The sequence below is a fragment of the Coptis chinensis genome, chromosome 7 (genome assembly GCF_015680905.1).
Source record: "Coptis chinensis isolate HL-2020 chromosome 7, ASM1568090v1, whole genome shotgun sequence".
In the NCBI taxonomy this organism is placed as follows: Eukaryota; Viridiplantae; Streptophyta; class Magnoliopsida; order Ranunculales; family Ranunculaceae; genus Coptis; species Coptis chinensis.
Genome location: NC_141462.1, coordinates 76,121,994 through 76,146,412, shown reverse-complemented (window position 1 = coordinate 76,146,412; position 24,419 = coordinate 76,121,994). Strand labels below are relative to the sequence as shown.

Below are 24,419 nucleotides of genomic sequence, written 5' to 3'. Positions count from 1 at the left end.
CTGTGCATATCAGGGTACTATTGTCTTTTTCGGACAAAAGTCAACTATTGTCCTTAAGAGTGTTCTTGAAATGCGGGTGGGTTTTTTGGTTCATTATTTCGGAATTTTGTCCTTTTTAGTTTTGTCCCCTTTGCATATACACCTACTTTGAAATGCCATTGCGAAGGGAACAAATTTTTTTGCAACAACTTGTAGATGTTTTGCATAATAAATACATGCGTACAAATATTGCATTCATTTTTCACCTTCTCTGAGTGAATCTATTGTTTCATTTTCACAGTAAAAATCATGAGTAATGGAGAACCCCAAGTCTGCAATTTTACATATTGGCATATTGCAACTTGGAAAAAAAAACTCAAGAAGAAGAAAAAAAATATACATAATATGCACAAACCAGTGATCCCACCTGGAAAAAAATGTTGCCCCACGTAATAATTGAATTAATAACCATGTTAAGTCAGGTATTCAGATTCAATTTGATCCGGCACCAAAAATATGTTATAAGTCTTCCGTAATGCTCTCTAGATGAGGTCTCCAAACAACTACTCGCCCACTCCTGCGATCTCGACGTGAGGATTTGTTGTTTGATAGAATTTCTAAGAAATGAGGATCATTGTTTGTGTCTATTGTGCTAGTAACCGCCTTGTTTTTCTTGGAGGATCTTTTGTTAAAGCTACTGCTGCAGTTGTTGCTTCTTTTCTTTTCCGGTACAGAAGATTTTGGAATTAAGAAATATATGTTACCTCTCTTGAGATCAGATTCTGGTGAGAGAATTAGAATTCGACGAACAACCCCTTCCGCACATGGTTTGCTCAAGACATGATTTGGATTTGCTTCTAACACCTCTTTTGCTGAAATTGGACGTGTAATTTCTTCCACATGGCCGCTCAAATGTACGATACGGATTACATCTAATGCTCCACAAGGAATAACACAAGCCAAACAACATCTTAGACTGTTACCCATGTATGAATTTTCTCTGTGCTGTTCTGCCTCTCTTTCTCAAATTGTGGTGATCTTGTTTTCTGGTGGTTGTGTTATGTGACCATAGAAGACTAGGTTATATAGTGTAGCAAACCCAGCTAATATGAGCAAATTATATACTTTATTTTAAATTTAGGGAAGAGCTTAAATATTCTTGTTACTTGTAAGATAAATTATGAATAGTTTGAGTGAGTTGAGAGATCCATGCAATAATTAAGCGTTACATACTTGAAAAGTAGTTAACTTGAGACGCCTTTGAACACTGGGTAGAAAACTAACTTAACCCTCCAAATGATTGTTGTACAATAAGAATAGGACAGATTGTCGCTATTAAAAATTTGATCTCGGTAACAGTGTCTTCTAGAAACTCTACTCCAGAGAAATATAAAATATTTACAAATGGGAAGAAAGAATCCCTTCAAAACCGGTGCAACTCCCTGCATAAAATGGAGGATTGGAGGCCATAAAATGGTACAGGGAGGATTGGTGGTATATTGAATAATATTCATCAACTGCGTTGTCGAGAAAAAAAAAAAAGTATATTCACCGACTGACCATGAAGAAGGCCTCCACAAAAAATTGAACAAAAAATTAGTTCAATTGAATATGTTTAATTTTGTCAAAAGTTATACCAAAATTAAACAAATATGGGCCGTTGGATAATTTCAAAACATTATAAACGATTTCTGATGGGATTGTACTTCTTCAAATGAATTGATTTTTTATATGAATGATCTTTATTATGTGGAAAACATCTTCACCAAAAATTAGTTTCTAATTCATTGTATTTAGTGGTGGGTTTTTTTTGGACTCACTCTACGTGGAGTTCATATAACCATCACCTATATATATATAGGACAGAATTTGCTAAATCTCCAAAATTGCACCGGCTGACCCTTGCATACAATAGTTTACTTTACTATATGTAGAATCTAAACTTTAATTCAAACACACAAAATTGAATAATACGTGTAGATTACAGACTTGACTTAAACAAACTATATTATATCAATTCAACTACTATATTAAACTTAATGAACAAAAGAACTTACCATATTGTTACATCTTTTTTCAACAATGTCTCTCTCTTATTATTTTCTCACTTCTTCTTATGCTAAAGTCTAGACACTCACACATATATATAGCGTCTCCGATTACTAATTCCAACTAAGCTATTAATTAGAAAACTTCTAATACCAATCCAATTCTAATCTTATTTGTATTGTCAATATCAATTTGGTTCTTAATAGCAACTCATACTTGCTAATCACACTATTTTCTAATTAATTAACCTGCAACTCTAATTTAACCAAAATAGCTAGTTCTAAAATTATTAATTCCAACAACCTCCCTTAATTTGAGATATAGCAACAAGTACTAAATCTCAACTTAGTAATTCCAACAACCTCCTTTAAATTGAGATTTTGGAACGTAGTCATTCCCAAAAACATCTTCAAGTTGATAAATTCTTCGACTTTCAGGGGCTCTATGATGATATCTACTACTTGACATCCCACTTGATGAAATTTCATTACAACATTAATATTGTACTTACACTTGACTACCATATGTTTACTCCTCCCATGAACTATGGAAACATTCTTGTACCATCCTGGTTTAGATTTGTACCGCTTTAATTTTGGCTTGTATCGTGTTTGATTTTGCTTACGAACACTTGGAACCCTTGTGGATCTTGATAAGTTCTCACCCTCTACACTTTTACTCTTCCCACGAAATACTGAATTCTTCTTATATCTTCTCAACTTTGGCATGTACCGTTTACGATCTTGTTTGCATATTCGTGATACCATTAAAATCTTCACATAATTCTCCCCCTTTTCAATCTTGTATCTGTTTCTATTTTGTTTGTATGTATTTTGTACCAATTTGACTCTTAAACAATTCTCTCATTTTCCAGACTAACAACAATATTGTTTGTGTAGTTTTTCTAGTAACAACAATATTGCTTGTGTAGTTTTTCTAGTAATCTAGATTTCAAATCATTCACTTCCTCTTTTGCTCGTATTTTTCCTTATGCACGTGTTTAACACTAATTATAAACTTCATTGTCTCAATTTTCTCATCTTCATAGATTTTATCTATCATATCTACGATCATATTTTCTTCTTCATATCCTATTTAAGTATTTTCTTCTTTTCCCCCTTCTTCTTTTTCTTCTTAATCTTCTTATGTGTCTCCTCCTTCTTCCTTTTCTTCTCCTTCTCCTTCTTCTTCATCTCCCCCTTCTCCTTTTTCTTCATCTTCTTCTTCTTCTTTCTCAGTAACAATTTCTTGATTTTCATCTACATTTTTTTTTTTGTAATTGACAAAAGAAAATTCTCTGCAATGATCAAATTCTTGACACTTGTAACACTGAATTTTTATTGGGTTAACAAGTATTACTCCCCAAAATACATACAAAAAACAACACGGTCAATCCAATTTGATTTTTTTTTTTTTTTTTTTTTTTGTATTTGTATTTGGGGGGGATAATTAACCCTTTTTATTTGCACCATATCTACGATGACCAAATTTAATTTGCTCACTAGAAACACCATAATTTGGCTTTGTCTACATTTGTGTCTTTACTATTATCATCAAAACAATCATGCAAAATCTCCTATGCATCTTTTGAAGTTTGAGTGGAAGCAATTTTCTTATAATTTGAATCACCTATTCCTCTATGAATACAATGCAATGTTAGACTATCTCTTATTTTGTTTTTTCTAATGTATATTTTTCTTTTTTGCTCAATAATGCTTCATCTTCAAGTTTTTCAATTCCTTGATCAACATCAACTTCACATACATTCAGATACTTAAACACAATCTCCATCTGGAAACTCTAATGCCCAAAATTCATAATCTCTTCCCACTTTGGAATGGAACCATCCACACATCATCTTCCATATTGGATCTTTAAAACCTATAACTCTAATACCATATGTAAAACCTAAACTTTGATTCAAATACACAAAATTGAATAATACGTGTATAAGACAAACTTGACTTAAACAAACTCTATTATATCAATTCAACCACTTATATTAAATTTAATTAACAAAAGAATTTACCACTTCATACCGATACATGTCTTTTCAACAATACATCTCTCTTATTATTCTCTCACTTCTTCTTATGCTAAAGTTTAGGCACTCACACATATATGTAACTTCTCCAATTACTAATTCTTATTAAACTGCTAATTAGAAAACTTCTAATACCAACCCAATTTTAATCTTATTTGTATTGTCAATATCAACTTGGTTCCTAATAGCAACTCATACTTACTAATCACATTACTTTCTAATTAATTAACTTGCAACTCTAATTTAACCAAAATAACTAAATCTAACATTCCTAATTCCAACACTATGCATATAAAATAATTTAATTCGCAATATTTGACATACTCAGATATTTGAGCATCATCAACGCATTTCTATATTTTTTTTTGTGACACCTCAGTGTTTTTAGTTGATCAAAATTATTAAAAACGAGTTAAGTACCAACACAAAATTTCTAAATTTCTTGTTTCGATTTCACACGGCACAAGTTGTTCCGTCCAGACAAAAAGTTTTTTGTAAACGGTAAAAGTTGTCCCGTCCATCATTTCCCTCCATTTCTGTGGCGCCAAACTATTTTCGCACCCATCGTTTCCCTCCATTTTCTATGCTATATATCAGATCAATCACAGGTCAAGCATTCATATATTTTTTTCATTTCTTCATCTCCTCTCATCATTCATAAACTTTTTATATTTTGTCATGGGTTCTAGTAGTCATAATAGCAATTGGTGCGAAAGAGTAAGTGAACTGATTTTCGACGAAGATGATAAAAATGCCGCAATCGTTCAATTAATGCAAAGTGATGCAGTTGTAGTGGCGTCAATGATTCCGGCTTTCAACATTTTATCTGTACCAAAATGGGTGGATCTGTTGATGGTAGAGAATACACTAATCGCGATCGTGTTGGTGCACATGAATGGTTGGTGGCTGGTTATTTTGTTGCTAGACCAAATTATAAAGCAGGTTAGTTTCGTCATAGGTTTCGCATGAGAAGACCACTTTTTAACCGTATATTGGAAGTTGTCACTAATTTTGATCCATATTTTAAGCCTTCTTGTGATGCACTTGGTTTGCCTAGGGTTTTAGGTTTAGTGAAGATGATAGCTGCAATACAGATGCTTGTTTATGGTTGTCCAGCTGATTTGATGGATCACTGGATAAAACTTTGCTAAGAGTACAGCCCAAGAATCACTTCATCATTTCTACAATGTAGTTATCAACTGTTTTGAAGAACAACAACTGAGAAGCCCAACGGAAGAAGATGTAACACGCTTGCTTGTAAAAGGCGAAGAACGCGATTGGCCATGTATGTTGGGTAGTTTAGACTGTATGCATTGGGTATGGAATAATTGTCCAACTGTGTGGTATGGAACTCATTTGGGCTATGCTAGAAAAGCGACTATGATTTTGGAACCAGTTGTAGACCTGGAGCTATGGTTTTGGCACGCATACTTTGGAATGGCTGGATCATGTAATGATATTAATGTGTTAGATAATTCTCATTTATTTGATAATTTAGTCAGAGGAACAGCTCCAGCTTGTGTTTATCAAGTTAATAACAATCCTTACAATATGGACTACTACCTTGCTGATGGAATATATCGACCATGGGCTACACTGATTCAAACAATCTCATCTCCTGCTAGTCCCATGGATATTAACTTTGCAAAAGCTCAAGAAACAGCTCGTAAAGATGTGGAACGTGGTTTTAGTGTTTTACAGGCTAGATTTGCAATTGTTAACAGGCCTGCTCGTCAGTGGGATAGAGGAGCTCTATCTCATATATAATGAAAACATGTATTATACTTCACAACATAATTGTTGAGAATGAACGTAATGTACAACTTCCAAAGTGGAAACCGCCTTCAAATGAACGGTTGCGGCATGAAGTTGGGATGCAGAGTAATAACCATCTGCTTGTGCAAAACATGGTAGCCAGGACATTAAGTATTTATTGTGGAGCTACTAATCAACAATTAAAGAATGATCTGGTATAACATCATTGGGCACGTTATGGTGCACGCCACAACCAAAGGAACAACTAATAAGTTTGTTTAAGTTTGTTAACTGTGTTTTTTAAGTGTGCTTTATGTATTTTTTGTTAACTGTACTTTCATCTAGTTTGTTTTGTTTAAATAAAATTGTAATTTGTTGAATAAGATTTGCACATACTTGAAATTAAAAACGTTACAACATACTTGAAATTAAAAGCGTTACAACATATTTGAAATTAAAAACGTTATAACTAAAAATCATCATCTTCATATTTTTCATTTTCATCCCTCATAAATGGATTGGAGAGCGTGCTCACCTACCACGAGATTGACAAACACTATTCGTTGATCCAGAAGAAGAAAAAGACCCAAACTGTTGAGAATGATGGGTTTGAATGTATGGACTAGGAGGGGTGGAATGTATGGACTAGGAGGGGTTGGAATGTATGGAGTAGAAGAGGTTGGATAATGAGGAATAGAAGGAGTAGTAGGAATACCTTGTTCTTGTTTAACCTACATACAATAGATAGTTGCCTGTTTAGCTTCCCAAAATGTCAATTGAATACTGCTAAACTTGCTTAGATCAAGCATCATGATATCTTGTTCTTTCTGTGCTTCAAGCCTCAATATTTCGTCTTCTTTTTCCTTTTTCATTGAGAGGAACATTTGTCGTTTTAACTCTATTTGTTCTTACATATATTTTGCAGTTGTAAGTTAATTGTCTCTGACCTCCTCCAGAGTTTGTGTCATTTGGTACGCAACTTCATCATCATCTCTTTTCTTAAATTTTCTTCTCTTTGGTCGTTTTTCTGATTCAGGCACTTCCCTCGATGTTTATTCCAACAAAATGTTGGCTATTCTAATATTGTTAGCGGTTGATCCACCACTGATGCCACCACTAACATCACTACTAGAAGTGGTTCTCTGCTTTTTTGAACTACTATCACTTCTAGCTTGATAGAAGTGTTGTGAATAGAACAATACGGAAACAACGTTATCCACAATAAATAGATCAACCCTACACAAGGATTGATCTTTCTCACTAGATAAAACTTCAACTCTCTCCAAGTAATATCCCAACACTTCTCACTGTCAATAAACAAGCATATAAAGTAGAACAATTAATGTAAAGGAATAACAAATTACAATACGAGATATATTGTGGTTCGGCAATTTGCCTACGTTCACACTGCGAGTTCTAAGCTTTACTAGATGTCCAGAATAACAGATTACAAGATCTCTCAATTCACTCACAAAGAATGAACACTCAACTCACTAAGAATTGCTCTCTTACAATCTCTCTCTTTCTTGGTTTTGGTTAGGTTAAGTTTTTACATAAAAAACTTATATTTATACTATTTCTGAAAACTTCCGAAATAGTAGAATTCGTGCTGAAAATGGTGGAGCGTGGGTGCGCCCTTGGCCAGGCAAAAGTCAAGCGTGTGCGCGCCTAAACAACCTAGAAGTCGCCAAAGAGAGGAGCGCGTGCACACCCTTGTGCAGGCATACATAGAGCGCGGGCGCGCCTAACACCTAAGAGAGAAAAACGTCTTTTTTCTCTATATTCTCTACCTTGGTGAGGTTTTAACACATAAAACATAGCCGAACACATCCAGCAAGAAGTACTAGTGCCAGAAACTCACCGTCAACTGCCCCGAAGGGCCATGCCCACAAAGGGCTACGCCCGCGAAGAGCCACCCACAATGAGTGTCTTGCTTATGAAGAGCCACCCACAAAGAGTGTCTTGCTCACAAAGAGCCAGCCACAAAGAGTGTCTTGCTCATGAAGAGCCACCCATAAAGAGTGTCTTCACAGAGAGTCATGCTCACAAAGAGCAATCACGCCCACGAAGGGCCATGCCTACAAAAGGCATCAATCAACAATGCATGAGCCTCCACCATTTGTAGAGTACCTCCAACCAATGTTGGAACTTAACTCCATAGAGTACCTTCTACAACCCAAAGCCCTTTTGCCCGTAAGCAATGAAACAAATTCCCAAGTACAAAACTTGTCACGAGCCTCCACCATTTCATGCATATCCACTAACCAATCTTTGCAATGACCATCTCTAACAACTTCTTCGAAGTCGTTTGGTTCATCACCCTCGATATTCAGTGCGTAGGCAACTGAGTCCGGTTGACCATAATGATTCACTATCTTATCATGCCCATACTTCGTAACTTGTTTCACACTTCTCTTTGGCTTTGATCTAGCCAAAGCTTGCTGCTCAGGTTGTTGTAGCTATACATCTTGTTAAATAGTTCTTTCATTAAAAACCTGGCTCCGATACCAATTGTTGTGAATAAAACAATACGGAAACCACGTTATCCACAACAAATAGATCAACCCTACACAAGGATTGATCTTTCTCACTAGACAAGACTTCAACACCCTCCAAGTAATATCCCAACACTTTTCAATGTTAATAAACAAACATATAAAGTAGAACAATTAATGTAAAGGAAGAACAAACCACAAGACGAGATATATTGTGGTTCGGCAATTTGCCTATGTCCACACTGCGAGTTCCAAGCTTTACTAGATGTCCAGAGTAACAGATTACAATATCTCTCAATTCACTCACAAAGAATGAACATTCAACTCACTAAGAATTGCTTTCTTACAATCTCTCTCTTTCTTGGTTTTGGTTAGGTTAAGTTTTTACAGAAAAAATTTATATTTATACTGTTTCTGAAAACTTCCCAAACAAAATTCGATCTTTGAAAACGGTGGGCCTTGGTAGCGCCTAGCTAAGCAAAAGTTGAGGGCGTGTGTGCCTAAACAACCTGGAAGTCGCCAAAGAGAGGAGCGCGTGCGCGCCCTTGTCTAGGCATACATAGAGCGCGGGCGCGCCTAACACCTAAGAGAGAAAAACGTCTTTTTCTCTACAAGAAATGATTCCATTTTGGACTTAAAATTAAAATCCAATAACAATGCTCAAATTTAAATGGTTCATTTTGAACAGTTGAAAAAATAGTGCGAGCTTGTAACATTGTATTATCCGCATTAGTACCACTAGCATTCACTCTCAATTGTTGATTATAATAACCTTGAAATAAACTTACCGCATGTTGGATTATGTGAAAATGCGCTTGAACCGATCCACCAGCTTGTGGTTGCCCTATATGACCAAGCTGGCTCATACGCTTGTTTATTTCATCAGCAATTTTCTCAAAAAAAAACATGTCTATTTTGGCCCGTTCCAACAACTGCATCTTCTGAAATAAAAATCCAACTATGACATAAAATTTCATCTTCTACGGCTGTGAATTTTTTTGAACGACCTTGAACATAGGTATGTTGGCTATTTTCTTGGCTTTGGTTTTCACTATTTCTACTACTTCTATTTTCTCTACCTCTAGACCTTTGTGAAGACATTTTGGGATTTTGGTAAAAAATAAAAGAAGAAAGATGAGTGAATTGGTGAAAAATTTGTTAAGCAGCTATACAATATATATAGGCCCAATCCAACGGAACTAACTATATATGTTAATATGTCCGTTAATTCCAACGGTACAAAATCGAGCAGTTTGAATTTTTTATTAAAAAAAAAGAAAAAAAATGTTAGACGGCAAAACTTGTCCCGTCCCACTCTTGGACGAGACAACTTGTCCCATGTGATTCATTTCTATTTTTCTCGTTATTTTGGTTTCAAATTTGACAATTATTAAAATAAAAATGGTATTTTGACAGCGCGTTGGGAGTTAAAATTGTTAAATTTATTTCCATCTGTCACATTAGAAATGGAATTTCGCAATGCGTTGATGATACTGTCAAAGCCTATAATTTAACAAAACCTTGCCAGTCTTTGAAACTTTTGCTTACAAAGAAAATCCAAATATCATCCAAATTTCTGCCTTTTAGCTTTTGGACAAAATTGTTTCTATCACAATTACATATTTTTAAATACCTATTGATACTCTCCCTCACCAACCACCAACCAATGTGTAGCACTCTATCAATTCTCAACATCGATAACGTTTTGCTTATAAAAAGAAATGCCGATTGGAAATAAACTTTCAAGTTACAAGAGTCCAGCTGTGCCTATATATATATGGTTGTTGGGAGAATGATTTGAACGGATTTGAAATTGAGGATTGCAGGGCCCCAGCCTAAACTGTGGCCAGTATTCAATGCCGTGTGAAGTAATGATTCAATGCGAGCAACCTCATCAGTGGGGAATGTGTGGACCGCTCGATGGCCTAGTGATAGAAATATAGTAAAATGATCGAAAGTGCAGCTCTCTTGATTGGATGCACTCAGAGCATTTTTAGGAGATAAACCAAGAAAACACCAAATTTTTGAACCAAATCAAACACCAAACCAAAAAACCAACCAAGTTAAGGAGAAACATCAAATTTTCGACATCAAATGACGCGGTTTTGGATAAACCGCGCCATATAGCCCCATATGGTTTTGGATAAACCGCGCGATGTGTCGTATATTAACTTTCTTATTTATTTTCTTTCCAAATCTCTCACGTGGTTTTGGCAAAACCGCGTCATAGAAGTCTACTTAGAAGTCCAAGCCCATACGGTGTTAGAAAAACCGCATGATTTTCCAAAAACCCGTGAGAGATTTGATACAGCACCAAAAGTGGAATCAGATTTTGGCCGATTTGGTATTTAGTTTGATGTTTTCATCAACATGTGACTCTCCTAAAAATGAAAAAACACCAAATTGTCAATTTGGTGTTTGATGCTAGGAAAGTATCTCACCTAAAGATGCTCTCACTAGATCAATCTTGTATATAAAGAATTCAAGAATATCAGACAAACTGAAAAACTTTCGCACAAACAACAATCCAAGATCCAAGTTTTTTTTTAGGTCTTAACAAAATTTCAAAAAAGTGCACTGCACTATCTATAGTAGGTACTAACAGCAGGAGACTCCCTTCCTGTAATCCATGAAGAGCTACCAATATATGTTATTCTTAGCTGATGATCACGTGGTTTCCGATATTACTAGGAATCAAAATATAATAAGAATTGCCATCCCATTATTGATCAACGTGAGCTCTAATGTGTCTGTAGTCTTAACATCAAAGTAGGGGCTGATTTAAAAATTAAAATTTTTAATTATGCTAGATAGATCAAGTTGCAACAGGGATCTAACTACTACCATAGTCCTCTCTCTCCCCTATCTTCTCGTACTTGCTCCATCCACCTTAAAACAAGGATTTTTATTATGAAGGAATATATGATTCTCACTGCCCTCTAAACCGTTCATATATACTGTACTTGTGTCTCACTAAATGCCAAATATTGAACCAATTCTCCATGTTAGAGTTTAATTGTTTTGTTCATCTGTTCATGTACTTGATTAATATAAGGATTATAGCTGATCGAGAGGATTTTAACATATGTATATGGTCAGAACATTTTCACATGCTGATTCAAATTAATTTTCATTCTAGGATAACTTTCATGAGAATGAAAAAATTTGTTGTGTTTGTTTGGATTCGTTTATTTCCATTGCCATCAAACCTTTCCTGCACTAGATGTACTAGATGTAAGAAAAAGAAAATCGTAACCATGAATTTTTTTCAAGAATGGCTTAAAAGTTTTCAAAGCAGACCTAAGTCTAGGTCCGACGAACATATACGCACGATCGCTCTGGTTTGCTTGAATTAAAAAATTTGCAAAATTTTACAAGGCTAAATTATAGTCTATCAGTCTTACAAAGATGCAGAAATTTATAATCCAAATTCCATAAGTATAACTAACCAATTAAAGTACTACATATATAGGGTATATACTTATATAGGAAGAGGACGGGAGAATATGGTACTTCAGACTTTCAGAGTACCGGAGGTGCATGTGTGCATTTCCATTTTATTCTATTGGCACCCCACCGTCCCACGTGAGATAGGGATGTCATGTACAAGAAAACCAGCTAATCCACTTTTTGTAAATTACTAGTATTTGCCCGTGCCGGCGCCCCGTATGTCACATATACGCACGCCTTCAGCCAGGGGCGGAGTGAGGACACATATACGCACGCCTTCAGCCAGGGGCGGAGCGAGGATTTTTATCCATGGGGGGCGGAGTTTGGGTCAACAAAAAAACTTATAACAAATCACATATATTAATTCTATAATTCTAAATTAGTAAAATAAGTTTTCACACACATTGATAATAGTAAGCAAAATAAGTTTGTAAGTTTATAAACATACCAATAATCATAAATAGCCATGTCTAAATGCAAAATGAAGGCCGACCAAAAAACATCAAGTTTTAACTTCAAACTTAAATGAATTTTCCTTTACGAGACTTGACGTCAAAGTCTACAATCAATGTATCAGTGCTAAATTTTCTTGCAATCTCCTTTTTGATATAAACGGTCATACTATCTGCAAAAAATGCATTCCCCATCTTGTTCTGAAGCCTAGTTTTAACCAATTTTATTGCAAAAAATGCTCTTTCTGTTGTTGCTGTAGAAACCGGAAGAGTCAACACAAGTCGAAGTAGTCGATCTACTAGAGGGTAGATTTTTGACTTTCTTGTCTTCACAAGTCCTTCACAAAGCTCTACAATTGTTGCCATGTCTTGTAATTTAGCACATTGATTTATATCTAAGATATAATGTTGCAATTGATATCTTAGATGAATTTTTTCTTGACTTGAAAAATCTTGCGGATAGAACTTCTCCACCAAAGTACAAATATCATCGACCTTAAACGATTTATAACCATTTCTCGGGTCCAAGGTTGAACTAAGAAGAAAAAGCTCCAATGTGGGCTCATTGAATCTGATGTTTAACTCTTGTAATTGAGAGTCTACTATTGTATAGAAAATGTCGACTCGATAATGGTGTTTAATAGTGATATGGTCTTGTTTCTTTTTGTCCCTACCAACAACATAATTGTTGCTCATATCTGAAACATCAATATCATGCTGGTTGCAAAAACATATAACATTTTCAAGTAATGTACTCCATCCGCTCTCTCTCAACTTTTGGATAAGAAATTTTGTACTTTTCACAAGTTGCAAGGCATTTAGAATATCTTGAGACTGACTTTGTAGTGCTTGGCAAAGATCATCAGTAATTCCCATAATATCCCGAGTAAGATGCAAGATAAAAATGAACTCAAAGGATGTCATGGTATTGTATGCTCATCTGCATCCCCTCTAGAAGAATATGTGCACCCTCTTCCATAATTTTAGTAAGAAATGTGCAAGTTGCATCAAACATGTTTATCAAACTGCAAACAGAAGTAAAATGAGAGCTCCATTGGGTGTCAGCTGGCCTTTGCAAAGTGCCAATCTGATTAAGTCCCGAGCCAGACTCAATTTCACAAATAGCAAGTAATTCTTCAATTTTATTTGCTTGAACAATTTGTAATTCATTGTGACGTTTGCAAGAAGCGCCAACTATATTGACAACATAAAGTAGCTTAGTGAAAAAATGGTAGACTGGCTTCACTTCTTTGGCTGCAGCAACTAGTGTTAGTTGCAAGCGGTGGGCTAAGCAATGAACAAAATAGGCATATGGGCAGTGTTGGGATATTTGGCCTTTACAAAGCCAATGAATATTTATTATTTATACATAATGATTAAATACACAAATATTATTATTATGTATATAGGTGAACTAATATCATATGATAAAACCATAAGTTCCATAAGTAATAGAATTAGAACAATCAAGCATATGAAGAGTCATGCGAGAGATTTGATTGTATCTATTTACCTAGAATGCTCACAGTTACGAGTGAAGTCGGACGCTTCACTTATACGACTGTAATATACATAACTGCTATATGATAGAATAATGATATCTCAATCATTTGAGTAAAACATTAAATTTGTATATTGGTGTAGTCACATGACTGACACTGAGGGGATCAAAGTGAGAATGCACTATAAATTTGCTGTTAAGGTTAGTGTGCAAATCTCACTCTACCAATTAATCCCTAGACTTGAGGAATTGTGAAAATTCATCATGTCTAAAATTTATTACTTTGAGACATTAAAAAGTAATGTCTATTCATAGACTAGACTTGACGTTTTGGGTAATGAATGTAGGACGTCTTGAATCACGAATTCTAATAAAGAATCCACCACTCTAGGGAGTTATGTATTAGGAAATTATGACATAACTAATTGAGCTCAAACCCAGGATGGTATAAGAAATACTTTCTTAATGCTCAATTGATGTTAAATGTCACATTGGGTCAATTAGACATGGGTGAGACAGTGAAGAACAAATTCCCAATGGTCTAATTGTGAATACAAGTAAGGTGGAGGGACTTAGATATAATTAATGGTAGAAAAGGACTTTCTTGAAAGTTCCAGGGGCCTTATTATAAATATGGATTTGTTAATGGGCACTTTCCATAATAAAGAGATATATATTAAAAATGTTTTAGTATATCAAGTACAAGTACTTATATGACAAGGACTTGTCCTCTTAAGATAAGACTTGGAATTCTAAGTGGATCCCACTACATACACACTTACATTTTCTCAAAGTTTCTCTATATAAGAGAATGACTTTTTGGTGAAAGGAACCATTAGTCTTTCCAGGAAAAGTACAACTAAAAGTAGGAGAAAAGCAAAAATGTTTTGTGGTATGTTGTGTGTGTGAATACTACTAGAAGGCTGAAGACTAAGTGATTTGGATTCAGCTTTGGAAAGTTTCTCTTTACTGTCAATCTCCAATTCCGGCTTTGAAGGTATTTTTCTTTTAATTCCTTTTTTGATCAATAATAGATTAGCATGTCAAAGATGTAGGATTAAAGTAATCCCAGCAAGCAGTCATTAAGAATCAAGGCTTGTAAACCATTCCATTCCCCACACATGTTGCTTGCTCCATCATAACCTTGCCCTCGAATATTTGAGACGCTAAGATTGAAGTGAGAAAGAACTCTACATATTTCAATCTTCAAAGTCGCAGCACAAGTATCATAAACATGAACAACATGGAAGAAACACTCACGCAAAATGCCATCTCTATCCACAAACCTTAAAACAAGAGCCATTTGCTCTTTCTTGGACTCATCCCGTGCTTCATCAACAATAATACAAAACTTTGACTCTCCAATTTCTTCACGAATGGCATGTCGTACTTTGCTTGCAAGAATATTCAAGATCTCCTTTTGGATCTGTGGTGAAATGTATTTACAATTCTTCTTAGCATTTTCCAAAACAACATTAGCAACATCACCATTGTAAAAGGCTATGAGTTTAACCATTTCAATGAAGTTACCACGATTTATAGAGCCAGGCTTCTCGTCATGGGCTCTAAAAGAACATCCTTGATATGTTAACCATCGAGTACTATCAATTGATGTCTTGAGTTTCAACCTATAATATGCAATTTGTTGAGAAGTTTGTCTCTGAAAGACTCTTTCAATGTTTTGTGATTGTCACATTAAATCTTGACATGCTCGAATAGAAACATTATCGCAGAATTAGGATCTCTCCCAATATGAGTTAAGAAAGCACAGTTTATACCATCATGGACCTTCTTCCAATTCTGAAATCCTCCCACACTAAATACATGAGACCCGAAGCGATCATTCGTGTTTTTGTTGAAAATAAAACATGGATGACAAAAGGCCTTGTTCTTAGAAAGTGAATACTCTAACCATGGAAACTGCGTAAACCAATTATAAATAAAATGGCAACGATACTTTTCCGTTCCAGTCAATGGATAGGAATTAAGCTTCGGTTGATACGGCCCAGATATTAGATAATCACGTCGAATTCCATAACGTTGATCTGCAAGATACTCATATATTTGGCAACACAATCTTGGATCACGCACGAGAGAAGAACTATCACCATCTATAACCGATACCTCGAGTCTTGGAATTTGAGGAGTAGTTTCATGACTTGGCACCCCCTCAAGTACTCTCAGAATTTTAAGAGCACGTTCTTGAGTAGGCACATCAGGAGAAATAAGAGAGGACGACGAAGTGGCCTCTGAATTTTGAGGGGTACATTTCTTGAAGAATGAGTCTATTTTGGATGATTTGACGACCATGATTAACCAACAATTCAAACTCCTAAGTCCTAATTAAATAAACCAATATGATTATATGAATAATATATTAGTTAAGAATTTAAAATAAATTCATTCAGCAAGCAAGCAATCAACAAAACAAATTGTTATAACATAAAGTGTAAGAAGAAAACTTACCTTGAAAATTGAAATTGAGTGGAGTGAGAAGACGAGATCGAGTGGAGTGATGAGAACTACTGAACTGAGAAGACAAGATCGAGTGGAGTGATGGACTGATGGAGTATTTATTCCGCTCAGACGAGATCGAGTGGAGTAATGGAGTGATGGAGTATTTGTTCCAATTATTCTGCTTAAACGAGATCGAGGGGAGTGAACTGAGAGTCTGAGAGTTTGAGAAGTCGAGAAGACGAGATCGAGTTCGAGTGGAGTGAATAGTGATGAACTATTTTTTATGTCAGGGGCCATCAGAAAGAAAGATAGATATTTATTTTTTATTTTTTTTTAAATTTTAGGGGGGGCAACTACCCCTGCCCGCCACCCCTTTGGCTCCGCCCCTGCCTTCGGCCCGACATCTCCCCCTCCTCCATTTTTCAACCCAAAAACAGTCTAGGCTTTTTTTGTGTGGGGTGGGTGAGGTGAGAAAAACTTTTAAACTCATCCCAAAAAAACTTATTAACTCACTCCATAAAAATATTTTAGTGGCTATGGTTAGAAGGTGGCACAACCATGTATCACCTTATGAGGTGGAATTTGTCAACCCACTCCACCCTTCTTTGTTATATAGATAATATAATGAAATAATTTTCAAAAGGGTCGTAGTATTTACACTCCACTTTATGAGATTGGCACCCCTTTATTAGCAAAAGGGTGTATAAATAATAGTTATTTTCTATATGTCCTTTTAGAGACCCCACATGCTAGATAGTCTTACGGCAGCGAGTTGCCGTTAGACCTCACATTCCAACGTATTGAGTTGCTGCGAGATCTCACAATCCACGGTATTGAGTTGCCGCGAGATCCCACATTCCACAACAATGAGTTGCTGCGAAGGATATTTTTGTTATTTTTTTTTTCACTCCAAATTTTGAACACACCCGACATACAAATGTAATTATCAATAAAGACTATGAATATTTGAGGTGAAAAGGAAATAAGCTTTATATTACTTATCAATGAATATCTCAACCTTCTTTATCTTTTCTCGATGATTCTGATACTTGTAACATTGTTTGAACTAATGCTGCAAAGATTCATTCCTCAACCAGATATCATTTTCTGCTTTATCATATAACTCCTGCAAGCTTTTTACTTCTTTTCAAAGTAAATACTTGTGCATGTTCGATGTTGGGATAAGGCCTGTTTGAAATGCTATCACTACAGTCATCTTGGCTTCGTCCAGCTTTTCCACCGATTGTGTTTATGCTTTAAAACGATATAAGAAATGCCTTAAGCGGTTCCTTTTTTCCCTGTTTCAACTGAAACAAGATCGACACCTACTTTGGTTTGATCCTTTGATGCCCATAATTTGTAAGAAACTTCTCCTTTATTTCTCTAAAGCATGAAATTGTTCCTTCTTGCAAAGAACAAAACCATTTTAATAATTTTCCTTTTAAACTTGCCGATAAAGACTTACATAGCAAAGAATCTAGATACTCAGTTCCTTGGTAAACTGAGTACTGATGTCGATATCCAAATAAGTGATCCATTGGATCCGATGTGCCATCATATTGATTGTACTTTAGATTTTTGAATTTAGGAGGAAGAGGCATCATCTCGATCTCTTTCTTGAGTGGATTTCTATTGACATCATCAGCGAGTTTCCTTACAATGCCGAAGCTTTCTCTATTAATTGATCTCCAAATTGTTTCTGCATCATTTCTTCGATCATTTCTTTGGTTATTTGTTGTAGTATCAGAGCTCCCTGAGTTTCCTTTATTGATATGGCTTCTTGATGGTAATTTTTTTGCACACTTGAAAATACAAAACTAGATTCTTCTTTATTCTTGTTGTTTCTTTCTCTCGTTTGTCTTTTTCATTTCTTCATTTATTTTTCTTTTGTTAACAATTTGTTTTGCTTATCTACTTCCTTCAATCTTCTTATCAACATTTGAGAAGCAACTTCTTATTCTTGTTGTATATCTTCAATTCTTTCCTCATGCTCTTCCATCCTTCTACTTCCATATCGTCTCTTGTTTGTGAGTTATTATATTCGTTTACCACATTCTTGCTATCTGTAATCTTCTTCGGAGGCATGTTGATGATTTGATTTAGAGACTAAATCTCGAAAAGTTGAATCGAATCTTCATCAATTGTTGCAAAACAAAAGGAAAGAGATCAAATACGGTTGAAATCCAAAACTCTTGATGCACAGATGGTGCCAATGTAATGATCAAGAAAGATTATGAATATTTGAGTTGAAAAGGAAAGAAGTTTTCTATTACTTATCAATGGTGTTACAAAATCTCTCTTTTTCTCTTTGGTTTACAAGCTAAAAAGTGGAAAGAATAGAATGAATCTCTCTCTCTCTCCTCATTTGGTCCTTATATTATAGTCATCATTTTCCCTCAAGTTCTAATCATTTGCTAACACGTATCTATTTTCCTCTTCTTCTTCCTCTCCTTTTTTTCTTATTTCCCGCTCTTTCCTGCAACATACAAATCTGAGAGATATCGACTCTTATGTTGATATATTAGTTTCTTCTTTAGAATTTCTTCATATACTCCAAGAATAACACCAAACCCATGAAAAAAATAATATACAATCGAGATATAGTCATGCTATCTCGCGACAAATTTTTTTATACGCTCTAAGAAAAATTTGTAATTAAGTTGACGAAGAAGAGTTTTGGTAATTAATACAAGCAAATACTTCATTTCAGTGAACACAACCATCTCACGACAACTGATTTTTTTTGCGGTGACTATAAAAAAAAAAAATTAAAAACAAAAAAAAACTCACAGCAACAACTTTCTCATGGATTTGCCATATCACGACAACTCCTTGTTGTGAACATTACCTTTTTGCGACAACTTTGTGGCGTGAGTGATTTTTTATATGATTGACAGAGAGGGTGTCAATATCTTAGAATTGGTTAGAGGGATGCCAACCCATAAAGTGAAGTGTAAATACAACGACTCTTTCCAAAATCTTAACTCGTTAGGTTAACTAACATTTTCCGTTCCCTATTAAGCCTATAAGTTAGCTTGTGTAGTTCATAGCTGTCCCGTCCCTCGTGAGTACCTTAACTCCTCAAGTCATGATCTAACTTGTACGCTATCATATTGAGCTTTTAGATTCCATCTGCAGATTGCGATTTGCGACGGTGTAGATAATGACTTCTTAAGTATCTGGCACTGCCCCCACCAACGTCACTCCATAATTGACAAATACAGATTTAAGACATAGATCTCTTTAATATCATGATATGACTTTATAAATTTATTTATGGTAAGTTCACAGCGAAAAAAAACTATAAATTCATTTTTGCATTTTACAATTTTATATTTCAATTTTAATTAATTATAAATTCAATTAAGGTATTACTTTAGTGCGATATTGAAATTCTTCAGGTTCGCAAATGAGTATTTAGGCTCATCTTCCCATTACCAATATTTGATTATATGAGTTAGGAGACATTGTGAAACGGAGGAACACTTTTATGCAGCAGTTATATAACGCTTATAAATCTATATAAATAAAATAAAAAATCTATAATGGCGTATAACACAAGAAATAGCAGGACTAACATGTAAGGAAGTAGGCTACCAAACATGTAATAATAAAATTAGGTGAAAAAAATAAATGCGAATTAGTTCTTGGAATAATTTAGCAAGGAACTCTTTTATTTTGTATTTGTATGGATTTAGAGATAACCATGGGTTGGGACCTTTGCCACGACAACAAATTGACAAGGCTTTGCCAATCACCACAACCAGCTGTGAGTTCCACACGCGTCCTTTGAGATATTAAAGCGGACTATCTAAAGTTGTGGCCGTAAAGCCCATTAGCGCCCACAAGATGAATTGATTCAAGCAAGAATACGGCTTTTTGTTGACAGCATCACAGCAGGGAACTTGAATGCAACTATTGAGTAGGGTTCATGACTTCATGATACTAGCTCCACGAAGCACTCAAGCACAGGTAGAACCTATGAGCTGGTTATCTACTAATTGTTTTTTCAATAATTAAGCATACACTTCGAAAACAATCATTGGGTTGTTTGATGGTATTTATCACCTTTAAGCCAGATTTGTTTAATTGAACATTCTTAATCTGTTAATCTCGGTTGACAAATGACAACCCACTTATATGCTGAAAATGAAAATGATGACAGTCACATTTAAGTGCTAATGACAAATTTTGATTAGTATATTTCTTTGATCCAACAGTGCTGTCAATATCAATATCTCACTTATATCAATATCGTTTAGGATTAGGTATGGCACTCACTTATAGGCCTGATGCTCAAACTTGAAAAGTAGCTTAGACAATTGAAATACGAAGAAGAGTGATTTGAATTTACAGATGTAGATTGTATTAGTGGTGATGTTAGGAGAGTTTAAACATGATTGTAATGGGATAACTAAGAAGGAGAAGAATGGAGGTTGAGAGAATAATAGGGTTAGAGAGTTGTTTCTCTACACTTTAGTTCATATATTTATACTTCTTACTTGGGTGTCAAGTTATTCAAAACAGCAACTACTAATTATGTATCCACACTTATAGAAATGTGGAATACTTTACATACTTCAACACTCTCTCTCAAACTGTAATTACACAAACTATGCAAATTACATCTTGGATTGTAAAAAATAAAAGATAAGAATATTGTTAGGATCTATTGATCAAGAACACAAAACAATTGGATTGAATAATCTAAATCTCATTAAGCAAATACTTGGCTATATAAAGCCTTACAGCATCACAGAATAACTATCCACTAAAGCACCTACTATATCTTAGTGGGTGCGACTAACAGCAACAATACTCAAACTAAACTAACTGACCCTAAAGACTCGGTCATTATTCCTATTACTCTGGACACAAACAAGACTATTTCCAACAATCCCTCCCTTGAACTTATTGCCATGACAAGCAATCCGGGTTCACATCCGAGCAAAGACACATTCCCAATTCTTCACGAAGTTTCTTGAAAGTCTCAACTTAAGAGGCTTTGTCATTAAATCTGCAAGTTGATCTTGTGAACCACAAAATAACAAATTTGAACAACACACTCCTTAGTAAGATCTCGAAGGAAGTGATAACGGACCCTAATGTGTTTGGTGCGCCATGAAAACTGCATTCTTGGATTCTTGGACGGTTTTATGGTGAAGTGTTATCACACATTATCATCGTACTTCCTTCCCCGATCATGACTGATTTCCTTAAGAACTTTCCTCATCCAAACTGCTCGACAAGCGATGCTACCTGCAACAAACTCTGCCTCGATGAAGATGACAATGTTACAATAGGTCGCTTTCTTGATGACCCGGCTCTTTGTGACCTCCACTCATCATAAACACATACCCCAAGTACTCTTATGTCTTCGATATCTCCCCGATAATCATCGTCGCTGAAGTTTAACTAAATCACTAGCACCATTCCTTTTGTAGAAAACACCATAGTTCACCGTCCCTTGCAAATACCGGAAGATTCTTTTGGCAGTTGCAAAATGTAGTTGTGTAGGACTTCCCATGTAGCGACTAATGAGGCACACCACAAACATAAGATCAGGCCGAGTTGATGTGAGATACATCAAACTTCCCACCATTTGCTTAAACAGTGTAGCATCCACCTTGGCACCATCTTCATCACTACAAAGTTTCTGCCCTGGAACAATAGGATTTCTAACAGAATTGCTTTCTGCCATCTTAAACCGCTTCAAAACCTCGGTTGCATACTTCCTTTGGCATATAAAAATACCATCGGATTTTTGCAAAACTTCTATTCCCAGAAAGAACTTCAACTCCCCCAAATCAATCATCTCAAACTCCCTCTTCATAGATCTCTTGAACTCATTCAACATCTCATCATCATTGCTTGTAAACATTAAATCATCAACATAAATACTCACAATAATAATTTTACCTCCCTTCCTTTTGACTTAAGAGTGTTTGTTCACTAGGACTACACTTGAAACCTTCCTTTGAAAGTAGGACTCTATTCGACTAAACCATGCCCTAGGTGCTTGTTTTAGCCCTCAGATAGAGCCTTTTGAAGCTTATACACTTTCTGCTCACTCCCTTTCTTCTCGTACCCCTTTGGATGTTCTACATACACATCTTCCTTCAACTCCCCATACAAAAATGCCGATTTGACATCCAATTGATGGAGTTTCCAGACCCTTTGAGCTGTGAGAGCTATTATCATCCTAACCATGTCCATTCTAGCCACAGGTGCATACACTTCTGTGTAGTCAATTCCCTGCTGTTGAGAGTACCCCTTCACCACGAGTCTAGCTTTGTATTTATTGACCTCCCCCAGCTCATTAAGTTTTGTTTTGTAGACCCACTTTACCCCAATCTTCTTAGCTCCAGAAGGCAATTCCACCAAATTCCAGGTCTGGTTTCTCTCTATAGACTCAATCTCTTCATCCATGGCTGTCTCCACTTTGAACTCGAATCGCCTCTTCAAAATTCTTTGGATCTGGCTGTGATCATCAGCACCATATTTGCTTCCTCTTCTTCGCTTCCTCTTCTTTCCGATAATCCTTTGCCGAAACATAATCAACATTCCATATGGGAGCTCTACAAATCCTGCCTCTCCCTTACTACCAAATCTCTCCTCTCGGCGGGTGCAACATCTTCAAACTTCATCGACTTCTCCCATCACTCCTTCTCCTTCTACTTCTTGTTTTGTTTCTTGTTCATCAATATCTCCCCATTCAAGCTCCATCAATTGCTCCTTCTCATAGTTTGTATTCCAATCACACATACGATCCTCTTCAAAACCACATCACGACTAATGATGACTTTATCACCAACCTGGATCATACATCTTGTATCCTTTAGACCGCCATCAGAACCAAGCAAAGACACAACTCACACTCTTGTCGCCCGGTTTAATTCTCCTAGCATCGGAATGTGTACATAACCCCTACATCCAAACACTCTAAAATGATCGATTGATGGCTTTTTCCCACTCCAGGCTTCTTCTGGAGTCATGTTCTTTACCGCTAGTGTAGGTGAGCGATTTAAGACATGAATGCACCAACGGGTTGCTTCCGGCCAGAATGACTTAGGAACCTTCTTTTCTAAAAGCATTGTTCTTACCATGTTCATCACAGTCCGATTCTTACGTTCAGCCACTCCGTTTTGTTGTGGGGTGTAAGCCGTGGTCAGTTGTCTTTTCACTCCATGTTGCATACAGAAATCATCAAATTCTACAGAGTTAAACTCTCCTCCTCTATCTATTCTCATGCATTTGATAGGCAACCCAATTTCTTTTTCCACAAGTATCTTGAAACATTTAAAGTGATAAAATACTTCTGACTTTTCTATCAAAAAATAAACCCATGCTTTTCTAGAGAGATCATCTATGAAGCACAGTAGATACCTCTTCTTGCCGCTTGAAATTGGATTAATGGGGCCACAAAGATCGGCATGAACCAACTGTAGTCTTTCTGTTGCTTTCCAACAACTCACTTTAGGAATAGGAGTCCTATGTTGTTTGCCCTTCATGCATGCATCACAGAGATCACTCGACGGAGTAATTTGTGGCAAACCTACCACCATATTTTTGGAATGTAGAGTGGTCAAGCCTTTGTAACTAAGGTGTCCATAGCGATGATGCCACAGCTTGGACTGGTCCATGGTGCTAGCTTGGAGGCAGTTTCCTTCTACAGCTGAGACTGATGGTTCAGCTAGCAAGATAAACATCCTATTTGCACTCATAACAGATTCCGCCATTTTTCCCTTCTGTGGGTGAAACAAACTGCACACTCCATCCTGAAACAACACAGCTACTCCCTTTTCTTGAAGCTGCCCTACACTTAGCAGATTGTTCTTCAACTCAGGTACATAATACACATTACCAATGGAGTAGTTAATCCCATCTAACACCAATTTCACTACTCCCTTTCCAATGACCATTATCCTAGTATTATTTCCAAGTTTTACAGAATGAGAGAAGCTAGTATCCAAACTTGTAAACATACTAGGATTTCCACACATGTGATTTGAGCAACCCGAGTCGACAAACCAGACATTTTTCCTCTTTGTTTCATGCAGCTCCACATACGCCATCAACAAAAGCTCATCCTCCTCCTCTAACTCAGCATAGTTGGCCTCCTTATGCCATGTAGGGCACTCATATTGAAAATGTCCTAAATTGTGACACTTGTAGCATTCCACGGTTGCTTTGTTTAGATGGGTGCTGCCACGTCCACGTCCCCTGCCTCTAAGAAC

General features: G+C 36.0%; 2 protein-coding genes and 1 pseudogene across 2 annotated transcripts; all 3 read right to left on the bottom strand.

Moving 5' to 3' along the window:
• Positions 1–251: 251 nt before the first annotated feature.
• Positions 252–1,805, bottom strand: LOC147488951 (uncharacterized). Its single transcript, XM_086571761.1, has one exon. It carries the CDS (start codon positions 964–966, stop codon positions 499–501), a length of 468 nt encoding a protein of 155 aa, XP_086427887.1. The 5' UTR covers positions 967–1,805; the 3' UTR covers positions 252–498.
• A 10,488-nt stretch (positions 1,806–12,293) lies between these two features.
• Positions 12,294–13,100, bottom strand: LOC147488950 (uncharacterized). Its single transcript, XM_086574531.1, has one exon. It carries the CDS (start codon positions 13,098–13,100, stop codon positions 12,294–12,296), a length of 807 nt encoding a protein of 268 aa, XP_086430657.1.
• Positions 13,101–13,134: 34 nt separating this feature from the next.
• Positions 13,135–16,035, bottom strand: LOC147488949 (uncharacterized; annotated as a pseudogene).
• Positions 16,036–24,419: the final 8,384 nt, after the last annotated feature.

Bases quoted from the DNA above. Each gene is read 5' to 3' on its own strand.
- LOC147488951 (XM_086571761.1), bottom strand. From the start codon at position 966: ATGGGTAACAGTCTAAGATGTTGTTTGGCTTGTGTTATTCCTTGTGGA.
- LOC147488950 (XM_086574531.1), bottom strand. From the start codon at position 13,100: ATGGGAATTACTGATGATCTTTGCCAAGCACTACAAAGTCAGTCTCAA.